This window comes from Pseudonaja textilis, chromosome 3, assembly GCF_049901715.1.
Source record: "Pseudonaja textilis isolate UNSWEBS1 chromosome 3, rPseTex1.2, whole genome shotgun sequence".
Taxonomy (NCBI): Eukaryota; Metazoa; Chordata; class Lepidosauria; order Squamata; family Elapidae; genus Pseudonaja; species Pseudonaja textilis.
This window is the reverse complement of record NC_141992.1, coordinates 53,227,774-53,248,392: the sequence shown is the minus strand read 5'-3', so window position 1 is coordinate 53,248,392 and position 20,619 is coordinate 53,227,774. Positions and strand designations below refer to the sequence as shown.

The 20,619-nt window shown below is 36.8% G+C and overlaps 1 protein-coding gene across 3 annotated transcripts; it reads left to right on the top strand.

The window, feature by feature from the left end:
* The first annotated feature begins 526 nt into the window (after positions 1 to 526).
* On the top strand, positions 527 to 19,256 carry KCNA2 (potassium voltage-gated channel subfamily A member 2). 3 transcript variants are annotated; one of them, XM_087929731.1, is made up of 3 exons: positions 527 to 1,243; positions 2,469 to 3,972; positions 18,202 to 19,256. In XM_087929731.1, exons 2-3 carry the CDS (start codon positions 2,613 to 2,615, stop codon positions 18,210 to 18,212), a joined length of 1,371 nt encoding a protein of 456 aa, XP_087785857.1. In that variant the 5' UTR covers positions 527 to 1,243; positions 2,469 to 2,612; the 3' UTR covers positions 18,213 to 19,256. The 3 variants fall into 3 exon arrangements, with proteins under 3 accessions (XP_087785857.1, XP_087785855.1, XP_087785856.1); XM_087929729.1 differs by lacking the exon at positions 18,202 to 19,256 and having other exon boundaries at positions 2,469 to 4,471; XM_087929730.1 differs by lacking the exon at positions 18,202 to 19,256 and having other exon boundaries at positions 527 to 1,266; positions 2,469 to 4,471.
* The last annotated feature ends 1,363 nt before the right edge of the window (positions 19,257 to 20,619 follow it).

Sequence of the window (20,619 nt, the reverse complement as noted above, 5' to 3'; positions counted from 1 at the left end):
TTCCTTCCCTGTAATGCAATGCAAGAATTCAGGAAATGCTGAGTTATAGCACGAGGTTTGGGAGAAAGGGACTACTGGATATGTATGAATGATAATGACACTAAAACAGGATGCCTTTTAAAGCAATCGGAGGGATTAAGATGTGGAATTCTATAGGACAGCTAACGTAAAAATTAAGCTGCTGGGGTTGTGGTTTAAATTGACACCTCTTTATGATTTGGGGTAATTATGAAGTGGAGATAAAACAAAAACCAATCTAACATCAAGCTTGGATGTGTTTTTGTTCCATTTTGTGTATCTAAGGGTTGTAAGCTATCTCTACCATTTTGCATTCAGAAATATTGCCTTAAAAACCTTCCATTCCCAAGCGGGCTGGATTCTCTTAGCAATTCAAAACAGGAGGAGGGAGGAGGAGAGCGAAAGAGGGAGGGCAAGAAAGGAGCATCTCATTGCCTCCGATGACTTCGTGTTGGTAACCAAGGGGTTAAGTATAACAGTTGAAGGCTGCAAGCTTGTCAGGGTTGTACTATTTTTTCTAAGGCATAAGAAGAAGGGAGGTTAGGAGAGAGGAGGCAGTGGGGAAATCCAACAGAAGTCGATCTGCAGCTAAGCCTTCCGGGCTGTTGGTATTGATGGGCATCCAGAAAAAGGACAGGTCAGCTCCATGAAAAAAAATCCCTTTCTTAGGAACTCGGAGGAAAAAGCAGCGTTTCACTTGCCTCCCCTGCCTTCATTCTTGCATCCTGGCCGTGAGTGAGGAAGGAGGGCAGCCGTCTTCTGTGGAGGATTGGAAGCCAGGGAGTTTCTGGCTCCCAAAGCCAGCAGGAAGGCTTTGGTTGTTCTTATGAACAACAAGAATTAACCATGTCCTGAGAGAAGAGGGCAGGATAGCAGCCTGTGCCTCTAAGGGCACTGAGCATCCCCTCCCAGAAGTCCAACCAGAGGCAGGAGGACTGGTGATGCAGCATCCAGCGAAGGGTAGGGCAACCCCAGGAGCGGGGCTTGGGGGCTGAGATCTTGAGAGCACATGGGATATTCTTCAGGTGCTCAGAAGCAAAACATCCCCGGTCATGTCCTGCATGCCAAATGAAACCCAGTGCTTCTTTGATGGGAACCCGGACGCAGCTGGCTGAGCAAGGCATGGCAGAGCCCACGATGTCCTGTTTTTTTTCCTGAAAAGGAAGCTCAGCGGAGACTACACTGCAGCCGACTCGACAACAGCAAACAGCAGATGTCAAATGGTGTGTAGATTCCTGCCACTGCAATGTGTGTGTGTGTGTGTGTGTGTGTGTGTGTTTGTCTTTGGATGTGCAAGGTGTGTAGGGAAGAGGAAAGATTTTGAAGAAAAAGGTGTATCTCTATTTTTCACACTGTCACAATTGCTTCTCTTGTTTTACCCAGGATAATGAGAGCCTATAATGTAACTCAGTGAGCAAAGGGCTGCATTTAACAACTGAATCTTTATCAATGCTGTTTTATAGCCTTTCCGGTTTGAGCAAAGCGCTAGTTTCCAAGCAATGTCATACTTCTTGAGGACACCGGGGACATCAGGGTTTTTTTTTTTTTTTTTTTTGCTGAGTATGGGATCTTCCCGCTTATCATAAAGAAAGGTTTTTAGTTCATATAGGCACTACCTTAAAGAAAAGGGTCGAAGTCCTCCCTTTTATTAAGCAACCTCTACTTCAGTATTACACATAGCTTCCATTTTCAAGACCTTCCTTCCTTCCTTCCTTCCTTCCTTCCTTCCTTCCTTCCTTCCTTCCTTCCTTCCTTCCTTCCTTCCTTCCTTCCCTCTCTCCCTCTCTCCCTCCCTCCCTGACTCAACACATTGCCAGAGGAACTTAGGAGACTCTTGGAAACACGAATCTCTGTGTTTCTCTCTAAGGTCAGATAATCAGTGTCAGAGACTGAGGTAATGTGAATTGTTTTTCTTCGTTGTTCTTTCTTTGGCAATGACAGAAGATCAACAGAAGTTGCAGCAACAGCACAGGGAGAGCTTGCAAAGACAATGGGAAGAAGTAGGAAGAGAAGGAGAGAGAGGCTGGGTTGTACAACTGAGAAGTTAAAATCTAGAATGCACGATGCTAATGATGCACTCCATTGTTTGACATAACAGTTTAACTCAACCTCTGAACCATCAAGGTGAATGCTGAGATACTGTGTGGGTCATCTTACTGCTTTAGTGCAGAGAATGAACCTGGCAGGGCTTTGAAGCTCTTAGAATATGCTGTGATGGTTGTGATAAACAATGCTATTATTTGCTACTTGCCAGTTAGAAAGCTTTCTGTATTTCATCTAATATCTTTATTTTCTCAAATGGTATAGCTTTTTCATGATTTGAGATCAGAGGCCTTCTTCAAGTTATACAGACCAAATAAATTCAACCGAAATTTTGCACATGGAATGTACACACGCTTGGCTAAGAGTGTGAGAGAAAATGCTTATTTTATTCTTTCTTTATTTTTCAGCTGACAGACTCTTTCCACGAATTCCCTGTTTTCATGAACTACATCAAAGCCCATGTGCATAACTTTCCAGTGGATATTAGAATCTCAGTGAACACCACCCAACCACCAGATATTCATAAAAGTTTTTATTAAAACTGCCTAAATATGACTGTTGCTACTGGAGATCCCACAGATGAAGCAGCAGCTTTGCCTGGTCATCCTCAGGACACTTATAACCCAGAAACTGATCATGAATGTTGCGAGAGAGTGGTTATTAATATCTCAGGCCTTCGGTTTGAAACACAACTTAAGACACTTGCTCAGTTTCCTGAGACCTTATTGGGAGATCCTAAAAAGAGAATGAGATATTTTGATCCTCTCCGGAATGAATATTTCTTTGACCGAAACAGACCCAGCTTTGATGCTATTTTATATTACTACCAATCAGGTGGCAGACTGAGGCGGCCCGTTAATGTAACCTTGGACATCTTCTCAGAAGAAATAAGGTTTTATGAACTTGGTGAAGAAGCTATGGAGATGTTTCGGGAGGATGAAGGTTATATCAAGGAAGAAGAACGGCCTTTACCAGAAAATGAATTTCAGAGACAAGTATGGCTTCTCTTTGAATACCCAGAAAGTTCTGGACCAGCCAGGATTATAGCAATTGTCTCAGTCATGGTCATCCTAATCTCTATCGTAAGTTTCTGTTTAGAAACTTTGCCTATATTCCGTGATGATGCTGAAGGCATGCATGGTAGCAGTAGCAACCCCAGCCCTTATTCCAACAGCACAAAGGGGTCTCAAAAGCAAACATCTTTCACAGACCCCTTCTTTATAGTAGAAACACTCTGCATAATTTGGTTCTCCTTTGAATTCCTGGTGAGATTCTTTGCCTGCCCTAGCAAAGCTGGGTTTTTTACCAATATCATGAACATCATTGATATTGTTGCTATTATTCCGTACTTCATCACACTTGGCACAGAGCTGGCTGAGAAACCAGAAGACGGCCAACAAGGTCAACAGGCTATGTCTCTTGCTATCCTTCGAGTCATCCGCTTGGTGAGGGTGTTCAGGATCTTCAAACTTTCCAGACACTCCAAGGGATTGCAAATCCTGGGACAGACTCTTAAGGCCAGCATGAGGGAGCTAGGCCTCTTGATATTTTTCCTCTTCATTGGTGTCATCCTTTTCTCTAGTGCTGTCTATTTTGCAGAGGCTGATGAGACTGACTCTCAGTTCCCAAGCATCCCTGATGCTTTTTGGTGGGCTGTGGTTTCCATGACGACAGTTGGCTATGGAGACATGGTCCCCACGACCATAGGTGGAAAAATAGTTGGCTCCTTGTGTGCCATTGCAGGTGTACTAACAATTGCCTTACCAGTGCCGGTTATAGTGTCCAATTTCAACTACTTCTATCACCGTGAGACAGAAGGAGAGGAGCAAGCTCAATACTTGCAAGTAACCAGCTGCCCAAAGATCCCTTCTTCCCCTGACCTAAAGAAAAGCAGAAGTGCCTCCACTATTAGTAAGTCTGATTATATGGAGATACAAGAAGGTGTGAATAATAGCAATGAGGACTTTAGAGAGGAGCACTTGAAAACAGCCAATTGCACCCTAGCTAACACAAACTATGTTAATATAACTAAAATGTTAACTGATGTCTAGCTAATAAAAAGGAGAGAACCCTAATAATATACTTAAAATTCAAGTGGAACATTTGCAGATGTTGCATAATACCTTGCACTGTAGTTAATACAATATGTTCTGCAACATGTATCGGTTCTGCATGGAAAGCAATAGTTGTGTAAGTGACTCTTTTTAACACTGAATGCTGAACAAGCTTTCATGCAATTTTTTTTTCTAATACAGATGTCTGGGTTTCCAAATATATCAAACATTTAAGGCAAAACTATGTCACAATATCAGATGAATGGCATTGAAGAAAAACAATTGCCACAACCTCTTCATGTCACCAACAATTATTCACAGATGCCAATTAGATAAACGTAATTTAAAATATAGAACTCAACCCATGCAAACGAGTATTTATTCCAAGGAAATAGTATGCAACTATATAGCTTTCAAGCTTCAGAAATTATACAAAAGGTCATGCATGGTTTAATTAAAGGAAACATTTCTCCAAATTACTTTTTAAAGTTCAGGTTTTCCAGATCAGAAATGCCAGTAAAAGACTGTACCATGCAGATTATGCTTCTGAACCAAAAATGCTGCATTGGATACATCTACTGCAGCATGTCAGTGTGAGGATTGCAGGAGGCACTGTTTGGTAGGAAAATTTTGTTGTTGTTGTTTCTTCGCCAAGATCCTAGAAACGTTTGTTTTTAAAAAGCACACATTTTTGTTGGGTTTTTTTTTTTGGGGGGGGGTGTCACCTACATATGCAGAACTGAAAAGCATATTGTTTCAAATGCTGGAGCAAATAAGCTGTGGCCTAGAATATATTTATTCTGCAGAGACATTTAACCAGTATTACAGTACAGCTGCATGGATATTTGTTGCATGGATCTTAATATTTATTACATAAAATATATCTATTTTCTTAAGTAGACTATAGAGTATACTTGTTTATAGTGATTCTAGATTGTCCAGTGGCTTGAAGGAAATTCGTGGACATAAAAAAAAAGAAAAGAAAAACTAAAGCAATTGAGTTGGGGAAGGATGTATGCTGACCAGAAATGTGATATGCAAGAAAAATACCCAAAATGTTTGCTTGCTTGAGTAGGCAAACCAACTAAGGTAATATGAATCATATACGTCACATATATATCAAGAAACCAGTAATGGATTCATTGTGATGTCATATATAGAGACATGGCTGACCAGAAATGGGAAAAAATATTTGTAATAAAAGGATCTCTGGTGACAGTGTCAAACAAATGTTAGCTAAACACTTGATATCTAAATATTGGAGCACACAGAAATTTCTTGAACTATTTAACCATGCAGAACTGTGAGATTCAAAAGTAAGATGCAAAGGTACAGCATACTTTCCTTTCAATCTGCATCAAATCTGGTATTTAGTCGGAAATGTGTTTTCATAAGAGGATGGGTTTATGCAATAAAGCCAGCCCAAGGCCATTCGTTTGGGTACAGAATAGCTTTCCTTTGAAAAATGTCCTAATAGAGCTGCACCACATGGCTATAAGCAGAGGAGGAGTTGACCATATCTTAATATGTGCCAATGTGCAGCTTGAAAGTTGATGTTTCCTTTGGAATGTTCTCATGCAATGGATTCACTGTTCTCAAGATTAGAGTAAAAACGGTCCATATCTGGCTCTTAGAATCTTTAGGAAAAACACCCAAGTGTAACATGATAAGAGAACTTTGGCCAACTTCACACCTCAAGCTGGATTAACTGCTTTCCATTAAGGAGGCAACGGCTTCTTCTACATGGACTTCTCTTCTTGGGTTGGCATCTTGGATTTGTACCCTGTTGATGCTGCAGTTGCAACCCTCATGGGGCTGGATAGTTCTTCAATAAAAGGCAATTCTGCAATCAACGTTCCAGGAAAGATGCATTTGCAACAAATAACAATAATGAGATAATTATGCCTATGAGCAAATCTTCTGCTCATCACTTGCAAATCCTATACTGCCTTGTGTGATTTGGCCCTGAGGTTGTTTGAAGACTCATGACAGCCCCAAATTCTGAGCTGCTAAATATTTACCTACATACATGCATTCACATATCTTTGGTGCTGGTCTAGATCTTAGAAAATGGATTACAGCAATTGAAATTCCCAACAAGAAAAGGCAGTTAGATCCTGTAAGTGATTTGTGGTTTGCTTTACTGATCCTATTCCTGCATTGACATGAATGAATTCAGTAAGGACTAAATCACATATTGAAAATATGAACTGAGTGCTCTGTGAAGAATTTGGCACATGATAAAGAGGTTGTATAGGTGTTTATGCCAGAAAACCAACTTGCTAGCAGCCCACTCAGTTCACATTTACCTATTGTGCTACAACTCAGCTCATGTTCTACAATTTTGCATGGGGAATATAGATTCATCTGCAAAATGGATATGTGCCAAAATAGTCATCCTGATTGCGTATATGTTTGTTAAACTGTATACAAATCCATGCAACCTGCATAATCAAAAAGCCACTTGGTTGATTCTGAGTGATATCTGTTTTTATTCCAAGAGGGAAATATATCACAACAATCTGATTTTAAACAAATTTTAAGAAATACATAAAATAGGTTTTACTGCTCCAGGAAAGACTGTTTTCAGCCTATAAGAAAGCTAACCTTGATAGCAGGATCTGTTTATAGCTGAGTATTGTTTAAATAACAATTGCTAAAATGTTGTTTATAACAGTAACAAAAGTTTTTCCTGAAAAAATCTGGACAAAACTCAAATTTCTTGGTCGTTTTCCTCCTCCTACTCCAGCCAAAGAAAAGTTATTCCATTTCATTTTGCAATGAAGACTGGAAGAAAATAACTGAATAATATAAGAAGCCTTACTAACTATAAAAAGATCATCCGCACTGGTGTTTATGAGGTAGTTTTGGTTTTCCCTTTATGTTAATGGCAATAACGTGGACCATTATTACAGGATAGTGACAAATATCTTTGCATCATATCTCTAAGAACATCTCTGCTAAATATGCCATGAATGAAAAAAAGCTAAGTTTGGAATATCCTTCATTGCAGTGAGGAGGAATAGAGTAATCCTTCCTATTGCCTCAAGCTACTGTCAAAAATATTCTCTTTTCCACTGCCCCCCCCGCCACTGGGCCCCTAATAAGGGAAGAAATATACTTGGTTAAAGATTCAAGCTGGTCTGTCCTCTACAATTCAGCAAATCAGTCTTTGCAAAAGTGTAGGGGAAAGAGATTAATATCAGGAGTTCTCACTGTGTTTTGTTCACATGTCAATATGGAGTAGAGTTCCTGTGCTTCCAGAGAACAAGAAGAGGCCATCTTTGTAACAAAATTATGAGAAGGAAGTCCAGTTCCACAGAAAGGAAAATCATTACAATCCTTATTACAAAGCTATATTATTTCACTGAAATTCCCAGTTTACTGAAATTCATTTGTTTCAGTATTTGATGTTGTACATTATTCAATCTGTTTTCATGGCTTTCCTTTTCTTCTGTCTGGAATGAAAAATTTTTGCTTTTTAATTCTTCCAAATAATATTGGTTGTTTTACTATTGCACATCTACTGGAAGGAGAGTATCAAATATAGTGGACTCTGATGGAGGCTACCTTGAATGGGCACCCCAGTCTGACTGCATACAAAAGAATTTAGTGTCATAAAAAGTTAAGAGGTGCAAAGGCACCACGATGCAAATTTACAAAAAAATAATAATCATATGAGTTCATGTTAAAAACACTAGTTGGGCTATTTAGTTGTCTTGATTATTCCATGTCATTCAACTATTCTTGACTATGCATCTGGATAAACTTTTTATTTGTAGTCAGCCTAAAGTTTCAATATAGTGACTTTACAAAAGTTTCCATAGGTTGGCCAAGCTCCCACTAATTACTAATACACCTATTTACACCTGTGCCCTGACGTGTTTTTTCTGTAGCATTTTTCTCTAGTCATTTATTTAAGATTGAAAGATTCTAGATGTGTTTACTATTGTGAGAATGAGAACAGATGATACCCAGATGAATTTCAGTCAGCAAAACATTCTGTAGTGTCCAAGGCCAGATTTATCTCTTAATGATGACTATTTTGACCTCTGTATTGCATCCCAGATGTAATGAAAATAACTTGAAGTTTACCATAGCAGCAGGTTGCCATTGGGCCTTAACAACACTATAAGAGCTTTGTCTTCTTGGAGGTTGAGGCACAGAGCTGCAACCATAGACACAGGAGGGGGAAGGAATATATGATATTAGAAGTTGGTTCAGATGACTAATGAAACAAGGATGATGTAATCTGCAGTTTTAAGATGAAACTTCCTCTCACCGCCTATGAAGTGGCCAAACTACAGATTAAATAAACTCTTTGGGCAGGTGCAGTTATTCCATGCCAATAATATTATATTTTTTAATATTTATATTTCTCTTAGATCAAATTTAATTCCTGGTGTCCATGGGTCTGTCTATGTTTTTATCCTGGCAACAATACAGATGTTTTCCTAACTTCCCATCCAGTTTACTTTTCTGTATTTTTGGGCATTTTCTTATCCAAGCACTAATCTTGCTTAGTTTTTTCAGATTTGTCCAAGGTCAGCCTAGACAAGCATAGACCAATACATTGAGACTTTTAACATTTGATAAGCAATGGCTTCAAATGCACTTGGAAGATCCTTGTATCACCCTGTCTGAACCTTTTAGAAAAGCCCTGGGCATTATGGGATGGCTACCTAACTTGTTCCAAAGAGCAAGAAACCATACAAATAGCTCTACAACTTGGGATGTCTTCATAGGAATCTCACACAGATGATGTAAACATGTATGAAAATCCTATTTTCTCATTTGTGTTAGAGTCAACATATGGAATATTCCCCTAATCTCTTCATTGATCCGATTTCTATGAAAATGAAGGAATAGATAGATTGGAGGAAAGGAGAACGAATTAGATTGGAAAGAAAGAAAGAGTAGGAAAAAAAAGTATTCTTGTAAATTGAAGTTCTCTCCTTGTTCATCAGCCCTCTCAAGTAAAACAGAAGACGTGACTAGGTGAACTAATTTTACTTTATTGCAAGGCTACATTAACAGAAAATTGAAAGTACAAAGTTGGTACTTTGAAAATACAAACTTTGCACTACTACTCTTAACTGCTTCATCCATTTGGGGCAGGTCCTTTCTCAGTTTCTTTCTCTGATCATTAAGCCACTGGGGAATCCTGCATCTCTTGTCTAATCATTTCCTAGGCAGCATCTCTTCTCTCTTTACCTCAGTCATCCACATGTTCCATTACATGAGGGGCCCCCAACTTGGCAACTTTAAGATTTGTGGACTTCAACTCTCAGAATTCTCCAGCCAGCATATAATCCACAAGTCTTAAGGTTGCCAAGTTTGGAGACCTCTGCATTACATAGATATAGCAGGATCTATGAAATCACTTATTTCTGAATATCTTGAAAAAGACCTTGTATATTCTTGCAGTGTCCAAATCCCACGTGGCTGAATGTACAATAGAAGATAACCCTCTTGTAATTCATACACTTGGTAGCTGAGAATTCACCTTCAGAAATGGATCCATTTCTAAATCCTACTATCAAGTACAGTAACAAATTTGTTGCAGTTGGCATCTGAATTCCCAATATTTTATTCTTTTTTTAATCTCATCCAGTAGATATGAATAACATTTGTTCCTTAAAACCATTTTTCTGTATGCATCAGAATAAAATAAGAAGTGGAACCTAACAAAATATTGCAGGATAAAAATTTTTCACTCCTGTTCATTACATCATTCAGCCAACCATATCCTTGTCATAGATATTCTATATCATTCTCTGTCTTATTCACTTTTTTATCTATTGTCAGCAATTGTTTCCTAAATAAATTTCAGGTCTCTGTAAATATGCCAACTTGGGTAAAGTGTAAAACTCATCAGATTATGTTTCTTTAGTGGTTACTAACCAATCATCATATTTGTTACTCCATTCTCTCTACAAGGCAAATTGGCCCGAACAATGAAGGATGCATTCTGTGACCATCTCTTAACTTGGGGTTAAAAGAAAAATTATACATGGTAGAGCCACGTTTTATAGGGGCCAGGAATTAAAAAAAAGGGAGTTTTCTTTGTTTCTGCCCTTAGAAAACCATCCAAATGTGCACAACGATTTTTTGGTATTAGTTCCTACCAACATGGATAATTATGTTATAATGTTCCTTGACTCAGTATTAGCCATATTCAATATTCAGTAATAATGTCTATCATTATCACTGCCATTGGTTATGCTGGCTGGAGATGATGAGAATTGTAAACCACTCAAAAATTATTAAAGTAGAGAAGGATGCTCTATAGAACTAGATTGATGGCCACCTTAACAGCTGAATGTCCAGTTTGGATACCCATTTTTGTTTCAGATTTAAAAGGCACCTATAGTTATCTATTGAAACAAAATTAAATAAACACAGGAATCTTCTAAAACTTTAACATATACTGCGGGCCTCCTATTTTTAATACACATTTCCATTTCTTACTCGTTTGATGTTAGATATTATTCCTAAGTAATGAATTCCAAGTCTATATTATAATTTACCCAGGTGCAAAAATGTAGCATTTTAAACATGGAAAATTCTGTAACTTCATAATGCATTTGGCATAATTGTAAGCTTGAGAAAAGTTATATATAAGCCCTATAGAAGAACACTGGATTTTGCTTAGGCAGTGAGGCTTGATGAATAATCTTGGATATGTTACTGTTGTATTTTAATTGTGTTTTCTGAACTGTGGCAGAAAAACTAAAAAGCAATCAGGCCACATAGTATTTAGCAGGATAATCCTTGAAAAGCATCTTATTAACCATTAAAATTAGCAAATATAGTAATGCACCTAAAGTTACAGACTTTATGTGGCAAAGCCAAAACAAAAATATATTAATATATAAGCACAAGATGTCTAAATCTCTTAAAATGAATAAATAAAATATAAAAATAGTCCCCTCCCAAAAAGGGAGGTGGAAAAGAGAATAAAATATTTATATTAAGGGCAGGTTCATGATGAACTGATCAACTTCTACAAACTCTTAGCAGCTATTAGAAATGTATATAGATACACACATACACATATATTTCTGCAGCTGCTTTCTGCATTGTTTCCTGTAACTTTTGTAACACTGTGCTATACCTAAAATGGTGTTAAGTGCATGCAGCATGAGGACATATACATATGGGCATTTTTATGCAAAAATCCAGAGGGGAAAAACTGAAAGGTGGCAGGAATTGTCTTCAGAAAGTCATGCTTTGTACTTAAATCATTAATAGGTCATCATGATTTACTGAATTTATTACTCAAATGTCCCAGTCTTTCTAAAGTTTGCAATACACTAGAGAAGGGTCCAATTTGCAAAACAGATCCAGCTACTTGTATAAAGTTCAATGGATTGAAATACGATTCTCTTATTTTCCAACACTGGAGAAATGTATAAAGCTGAGCTCCATTCTCTGTTTTGTCAAAAAAGGGTAATCCAATTCTTCTTGGGCTTTTTGTGAATTCTAATCTGGATCTGATGTTTGCAGTTTGGGTCTCGTCACTAGTCCTCATGTTACTATGCAGTGAAGCCTAATTATGAACTAAGGCATTTATTTGTTTGCAGTCCACCTTTGACATTTAAATTGCTTCCTAATTTTACAGCTCCTTAGTTCTCTTCCACTCCAGCTATGAGCATAGTCAAAAAATTACCCTTCAATAGGAAGATTCATTTCATTTGATCCATAAATAGAATGGATGCACTGTTAGTGCCTGTCGAAGGCACATGTTTTTGGTTTGAAGACAAGAAGCAAGGAGGATGCAACAGAGAGAGACCTAAAAGGATATGGAGATTTCTCAAGGTGACCAAATCTGGGGTGCAAAAATTTGGAGCACCACTGTCCCAACAAAAGAGGATTAGAGCTTTCTAGTTCTCTTTGTTGTCATCTAGTGGTCTACCAGATTGTGCAGCTTACATCTGGCAGCCTTACCAAAATCATGACACTTTGGTGCCTCCTCTCTGGAACTAAACTCATTGTGGCATAATATTCTTGCAGGAAAGCCACTTCTTTGTATGCATATTGTAAAGTGGGCACTAGCTCAAAGAAAGCACATGTCACAACACAGGGCTGGTCTTGAAAATGCAATATTTTTTTTCTTATCGTCTTCTTCAACTCACTAGCGTGTTTGTTATGTTTTTAAATCATTTTACATTAGGGCTGCAGAGTGAAATCTTTTTCAAGCACAAAATACAAACAGCCTTTTGTGTCTGATTATAGGGCCCTCAAAGGTTTTTTTTTGCAAAGCACACATCCAGATGCTCAGGTGCCCTTTTATTCAAAAGTGCTGATCACCAGCCCACTCTGCAGAGCTCTCTGCCCATTTGGTCAGAATCTGCTTAATGCTTTCTCAGTGGATTGTAATGCTTCAGCCTAAGCTAAATTTACTGTGTACATCTTCCTTCCCTCGCCATTGCTGAAAAGATGGGTAGGTCTTCTAATGCCTCTCCACTGTTTTATTTTCATCACTGTAAAGAACTTCTGATTCACTAATGCAATGTTTCTCAACCGTGACAACTTTAAGATGGATGAGCTTCAATTCCCAGAATTCCCCAGCCAGCATGTTGGCTAGAGAATTCTGGGGATTGAAATTCACCCATCTTAAAGTTGCCAAGTTTCAGAAACAGCTCATTAGAGTCTAATAATTATTCTCTTGCTATTTCATTTTAAGGCTCCCATTTATCAGCTGCAAAAATCAGGATGACTAGATACAGCAAAAGGACACAGGGAATTATTTTTGCTGCCATTTGTGGTAGCCTAGATTTTTGGACCAAAGTACAATAGCATTATTTTATTCTATTCTGATATCACAGCTGAATTTCATTTTAAGCTGGCTTGCTTAAAAACCAACTTTTCCATTTGCTCTTCCTAAATATATTACTGCACATTAGCCTGCAGATTCCAATATAAATAAAAGAACAAGATTTGGTTTGGTTTCAGAATATCTGTGTTCATTTACTCCATCCGACAATTCAGCCTATTTTTAACGTGACAAGAGACAAATGAATTCCTTAGCTCCTATTTATATTTTCGGGTATATTTTGGCTGCTATGAGATGTCTAATGTACTATTAAGAATTTAATTCCCAAAACTATGTGTATGTGTAAATATGTAACAAAATTGTGTGTATTCTAATTCTTTCAAGATTTGTAAGACTGGTTTTTTACCGAGTGCAAGGAATGTTATTAGCCAAGCGCACCTGCTTCCCTGTTATCTAAGGTACTGCAGATGTCCTACAAACTCATATTATTAATTATTGCTTGAAATGTGAAAAAGGAGGACATTGGTTCAAATAAGTATGTGTTTGCCTTATTTAAGAGAATCAATAAGAAAAAAGAAATCCAAGAAGAACACATAATAAAGATGCCATGGAACCGAATCTTTTGTTTCCATGGTTACTGGAAGAATGGGACCAATAATGGTGAGAGGATGCTAAAGAAAGAAAACTCAGGGGAATGTTGAATCATTTAACCATGTGTTTGCTTGATGAAAATGCAGACATCAGTCACATTTAAACTGCACAATGTATATAGAACTTATTGTTAACGAAGAGAGCTGAAATATTCTCTGCCACTAAGATGGTTTATTTGTACACCGTTCCAGGTTTTGTGTGTGCGTGCATGTGTTTCCTATATGGACATTTGCTTTATGGTTGATCATGTGTTCAAAATATATTCCTCACAGAATATCACCAATTTTGAAAATGTCAACCATCCCATCCCAGTTAAAAATAAATATTTCTATTACAAAGAATTCATTTTGTAACTAGAAAGAGGACGAGAAAGAAGAGAGAATACAGTGACAGAATTACAGTCAGAATAAGATTTTTTTTAAAAAAAAATCTTCCTCACAAGTTTTCATACATTTATTCCATGGTATTCTTACTTTTCCAACATATTTCTGCCACTTTTTTTTGCTGCTATTGATAATTATCTGATGATATAATTTGGAACCCACCAAATTGGTGTACCTGATGTACAATATAATGTATGAAAGACACCAGAGAATGAGTATTGAAATCCCTTAAATATTTCAGCCTTTCTCATCTTCGCACGCTCCACAACTTTCATAATCCTAAGTCAGAGTAATCATAGGCTGTGCAGAGTGGGGAATGATCGAAGACATATTCACATAGGTGAACAATCTGATGTGATTCCTTCTTACTGGCCATTTGTACAGTAGAACTTGTTTGAGAGCCAGTTAAGCTGGTTTAGAAACCAGGAAACTGGAGTTCTAGACCTCCCTTAGATATGAAAGCTGCCTGGGGGAGTCTGGGCTCATCATCTGTCTCAATCCAATCCACTTCACAGGATCATTGTTGTGGGAAAAATAAGGCAAGACTATTAGATATATTTGCCACTTTGAGTTTACATGCATGCGTACACACATACATGTACACACACACACACACACACTCATACAATTAAATTATAATAATTGAACAAGCCTTCCCTGAATGTATATACAAAAATTAAAACATAACGTTGTGCTGATCTGTGTTGTGCTATTTCTCAGACGTTCTTTCCTTCTGAGAAATAAGTTCTTGTTTTTCTACCTTATAGGAAGTTCTCGACTTATGAACACAATTCAGCCCAGAATTTATGTTGCTAAGTGAGAAATTGGTTAAGTGAGTTTTGCCCCATTTTATGACTTTTCTTGCCACATTTGTTAAGTGAATCACTGCAGTTGTTAAATTAGTAACACGGTTGTTAAGTGAATCTGGCTTCCCCATTGACTTTGCTTTTCATACGGTTGCAAAAGTTTTTTTTTTGTAAAAGTTTTTTTTTGGGTTTTCACAAAACATAATAAAAATAGAACATCTTTTTTTAGAGAACAGCGTGATTCCAGGTTATCACATCTCCATACAGATATAATCTCAGTTACATATTCATCTTTGTATTCAATTTCAAATCTTGTCACTATTTTATCAATTTCTCAATAGTTTTTCCCTTCCCTTACTTTCCTCAACCTTATTTTATAATTATCTTATTCCCTTCTAATTGAATTACATTTTTCTAAATTTCTATATCTTTCTAGTCATTATACTTGTACTTTTGTCTGTCCTGTTTACCATTTCATACATTCTTTTTCCATCATCATCCCAAAAGGGAAAAGAAAAAAGAAAATTCCCTCCCCTTCCAGGCATTAAAAAGCAAGGTTTCCCCTATGATTACCAAGTAGAGTGTGTCACCTTTATATCTTATAATTGTTATCCTTTCAAATCTCATTAAACATTTAATTTATACATTATACAATTATAACATTCAGCTTCTAATATCTATTTTATATCGTATAACTCTTATCAACTGAATTCCTCTTGGTACTTTCCCTAAAAAATATACACTAAAGAAAAAAGAAAAGAAAAATAATATATAAACGGTTGCAAAAGTTGAACACATGACCCTGGGACACTAGTCATAGATATAAACCAGTTGTCAAGCATCCAAATGTAGATCATGTGACCATGGAGATGCTGCAATGTAATAGTGAATTCAAAAATAAGAGCCAGGGAAAATTTGGGTGAGATAAAGTGAAAAAAAAAGGATTAAGAAAATTTCCAGAGAAGGCTAGTCTTTCTCAACAAATTAAACTTTTACAATGACAGCTATCTATGTCAACAGTAAGAGAAATAGAAAAAAAAAGAACTATGTAAAGCAAAAAAAAAATGTTGAGTTTGTAAACAAATTGGGGAAGTGGCTGGGATAGACATTTCAAAAAAAAGAAAGAAAGAAAGATAATGATACTGAAATTTCAAGAGGAAAATACTGTATTAATGGATAAGGGGGTTACACAAAAAGCATATCATCAATATAATTCTAACTTGTCTAAAGGAAGTGACATCTCTCTGGAGAAATATCTAAAGAATATTAAGAAACAAAAATTTATTTAGGATTACAGAGGAACAGAAACGGATTATGAATCAGCCTATAACAATGAGGAAAGCTTCTGAATCTATATAAAAGATTAAAGCAGGAAAGGTGTCTGGACTAGATGGATTATCAAGTTCTTATTATAAATGCATTGAAGATGAACTTTTACAATCTTTGCAAAACAGAATGAATTATATCTTACGGGGAGAAAAGAGGCTAGAGAGCTGGAAACAGGCCAATAGAGGTCTAATGCCTAAAAGGGAACAGGTTTGACTTTAACAAGAAACTATAGGCTGATATCATTAGTGAATGATGATTACAAGTTGTTTACAATGATTCCAACTAATAGACAAAAATAATTGTTTCAAGAATTCACTAATAAGGATCAGTGTGGGCTTTTACCTGAGGATAGCTAAAGGACAAAGTTTGAACTGTGTTGGACATTTTTTTTTTTTTGGATCCACAATGAAAACAAGTCACATTGGTTTTCTTAGATGCAGAGAAGTCTCAAACAATTTAAGTTTAACTTATTTACAGTTTCATTGGTGGAGAAGCAAAAGAAGACAAATTAACCTCTAAAAGAGTAAATAATATTAGTTCACCTCAGATCTGCTCAATACAACTCTGTATACTCAGCTTTATTAAGCCCCAAACTCCTAGCGTCTTTCTTTCTGCCTGTGTCTTACCTCCTACTCTATCCAAATATGTGTTATTATTTTTCACCCATTTAACTTGTCTTGACCCTTCCTCCCCAGAGAAGAGAAAATAAAAATAAGTCAACTTCTTGAACCTCTTCATTGTTTTTTTTATTTCTTTATCCATACATTTCTTTTCAAAATGTGTCTGACAACTTTGCCTGTATGAAGATAATCTCCAGCATGCATCAATTACATTAAATCTCTCTTGTTCAAACCCTCAAACAGCAAACATTTCTGTGCCACAGAAATGATTGTTAGAAGCCAGAAGACCATTCAACATTTTTCTTCTTCTACTCTTACATTTGGCTCACTCAAATGGAACATGACTCACAAATCATTTCATAGTTCTTGCATTATTTCTGCTTCAATGTTCTGATATAGCTTTTTCCAGACCACATTTATAATGGTTGTGTTTAACATCCTGTAGCTTTCCCCTTTTGTCTCTACTAGCAGGTTTCCGAATGTTGGATCCTCCTGCCAATTTGTTGACCGTTGCAGTTCTTCACTGCCCCAAGATCTCCTGCATCCAGTTTCTGTATCAGCTCGGCTGTTACGGATTATATGCTCTGTAGATGTGATTCTGGGTCAGGTGCATACTGCTACTGCAGCAGCTAATCATGTGGGAACCCCAGTGCTTTCATTAGCTGCATGCTGTAGGACTCTAAAAGATCTACACATTGATTTTATATTCTTCATACATTTTGCTGCCTCAAAGCTCAATTAGTAGTTATTTCCATTGCCGGAAGATCTCTGTTTGTTACTGGTTTTGCTCTAAAGTCCACTGCATCTCCTCCAGAAACATAGCTGTTTGTCTCTATTCTTGCTCATGTACTTTGGTTCATAATGGTTCTTCTGGAAAACACAGTATCATTTTTGGAGGAGCAGTTTACTTGTGTGTACCCAACATCCAAGTAATGAGAAGCTTTATGGGTTGTAGTAAGTTCCCAAGCTTTAGTTTCCATGGCAAGGGTTCAGAGGAGTTACATATTTTTAGGATAAATTCTGTTCACATATATTGTCAAGAATTTCCCACAGAGGAATTGCTCCCTTAGACTCAAGTCCACTATGGAGCAATTTCTTGATAAACACTGATATTGTACTCATCTCCTTTTCTTGTCTAGTGGGTGGAAAGGAAATGAGCTATCTCCATCCATCACCTGTGCCATACTAGTTCCCATTGAAACACATAAGCATAAGTCTACTTGTAGAAATCTTAAAGAATCAAGATCTACAGACATGGATTCTATGGGATCTCCCTGACTGACCGCCACCTTTTTTTTAAATCAAAAGCTAGAATAGAAGTAAATAAGTTAAATTCATGAAAATGGGGAAGAGAGGAGAAAGAGAGATGTAATTTCAAGGTAACCTTTCAGACCAAAAGATAACTGGTTATTGAATAAATGATGTAATATTCTTCTTGCTGTACAAACAAATCAATATCGGTGTTATGATGAGCTATAGCTTTTATTTCTGAAGAAAAGTGCCTCTTGTTGTTTTCAGAACTGTTGTAAATCCACAGCGACACACGACTGCTTTCTTCAAAGTAGGCCTTCGGATTGAACAAATACTTTCCGAGAACCTGAACAGAGATGTCTTTGCAGCAACATCATAACTACAGTCTGTCTAAAAGAAGGAGACATACCAGGGTAACTAAATGTCAAAGAGCATGCTTTGCCTGCAGAACCTGGCAGCGCTTTATCAAACTATGATATGCAAATCTTCTAATCACAAGCTTCTTTGTATCCAAGAAGCATCTTTAGGCTTTCAAAAATGTCTTCATTTGTCCATGAATAAGCTTCATTTAACTCTTTGTGATTGCATTCTATGTTAACCTGGTGAGAATTACTCCACAATCATTGTAAATATATCCTTGAGTGGAATTGGATTTCTCATGAGTACATATTTATGCAGTTTTCTTGGCAAAGTATGGAACTGGTTTGTCCTTCCCTTCTTCCATGATGTTTTTGGACTTCACACTCTGATCCGAAGCCTGATATTCTTCCATCTAAATATTAACTTGTACATCTACATCTATATTTATACCAATAGATATATCTGTACTTACATATTTGATGCAATCTCAGTTCTTTTCAGAAATTCATAGTTAACACAATCAGAATGAGTAAACACTCAGCATAACTACTGATTCTCAGTGTTACTATTGTATTAAATGAAAGAAATTGAAACAATATGTATTTCCCAGCAATATAAGTCAAAAGATATCAATTGGAATTTCATTTTAAAATACTACTAAGGTATGAAAGCCCTAATAGTTAATTATTGTTATCCCTGTAAAGTGATAATTTGAATTTTCTAGTCCCCCCCCCAATTTATATTTTTATATTGATTAATGAATAATTGTACTCATTACAAATATTTAAGATAAATAGATTCAAAATCTGGCATAATGATGCAATAGTAATTAGTTTTAATTCTTCCTGATGGGAAGGAAGGAAGATCCCTTGGTCTGGCAAATACAAATGGCTATTTCTCTTTGAATTTTAAAACTGATATAACTTTTGGTTATATCATATTATAAGGGGGCACAATACCTCATTGGTTAAAGACACTGAGCTTGTCAGCTGGAAGCCTGGGTTTGAGACCTGAGCACTGCCTAATGGGGTGAGCTCCAGTTACTCACCACAGCTCCTGCCCACCTAAGTCATTCAAAAGGATGAAAATGTGAGTAGATTAATAGGTACCACTTAGGTGGGAAGGGAATAGCATCCCATGCATCTTGGCATATAGTCATGCTGGCCACATGACCATGGAAATGGCTTCAGACAATACATCAGCTAAGAAATGGAGATGAGCACCACCCCTCATCTGTACAGGGGAACCTTTAGTTTTGTATCATATTATATCCCACTTATTACACCAGAAATAGATTTTGGATGATGTATGCTTAATATCCTAAGTTCCACAGTGTATACATCAGTGGTTTGGGCTTTCAAGGGCTACTAAACCTTGCTCAACTCCATTTTAATCTGAGTAGGGGCATTTAAGCTGCTCTTATCTTGTCCTCATACTGACTTCATTCTAAAACAGTTTAGAAAAACCCTGTCCAGACTGAGATCCTTTGGCAACAGCTTACAAGGTATCCAGACTGCAGACGATCAGCTATTCTGACTAGAAAATTCCCTTGCTGCTGTGTCCTTTCTATTTCCGTTGTTTCCTTTCCCGTTTCATAATTTCTTCTCACATATGAAGCTGAAAACCTGGGTTGTAATTTAACCTCATTATAGGCCACAAAGCTTCAGGGTTCAGAAGTAATATAAGTTTCTTACATTTTCAGTTGTGTCAGATAAGACAAGAATTTAGGAAAAATGAATTGCCTAGAAACAAGTTTAGGTTTCACCCCACTAGCTTATTAGGGTTGTATTATTATAGCAGAACTTGACTGTGGTTATTATTAAGGATTATATAAGGTTTCATCAATAAGGATCTCCTACAAACGTTGCTTTAATAATTATTTTACTAATGGAAACCTATATCCTCATGAACCTATAAAGCCATCTGGATTTATTAAGGATATGAAAAAGGAAGAACCAAAGAAATAACTTGGAGGGAATGCAATCATTTTAATTATTTTATATAAACAAATTTATGAAATTATTTACTTATTTTTCATAATTTATTAGCCCTTTTCTGATCTTGGATGGGTATAGTTGTTGGGCAGAGCACTGAAAAGCTCAGACTCCCCAGAAAATATTCATAATGCAATATGAAGTTCATCTCCATGGATATAAAGCCTAGAAGCAGTTTTTAATGGCTCATTTATATGCTGGTTTATGAAATTCATATTTGTAAACCATAACTATAAATAAAGAAGATGGAAATAGTTTTAATTAAACATGGCATAACATGGGATGTCCATGAAGAGACAGCCTGTCTTTTAAAGCCTTCCATCACATTGCT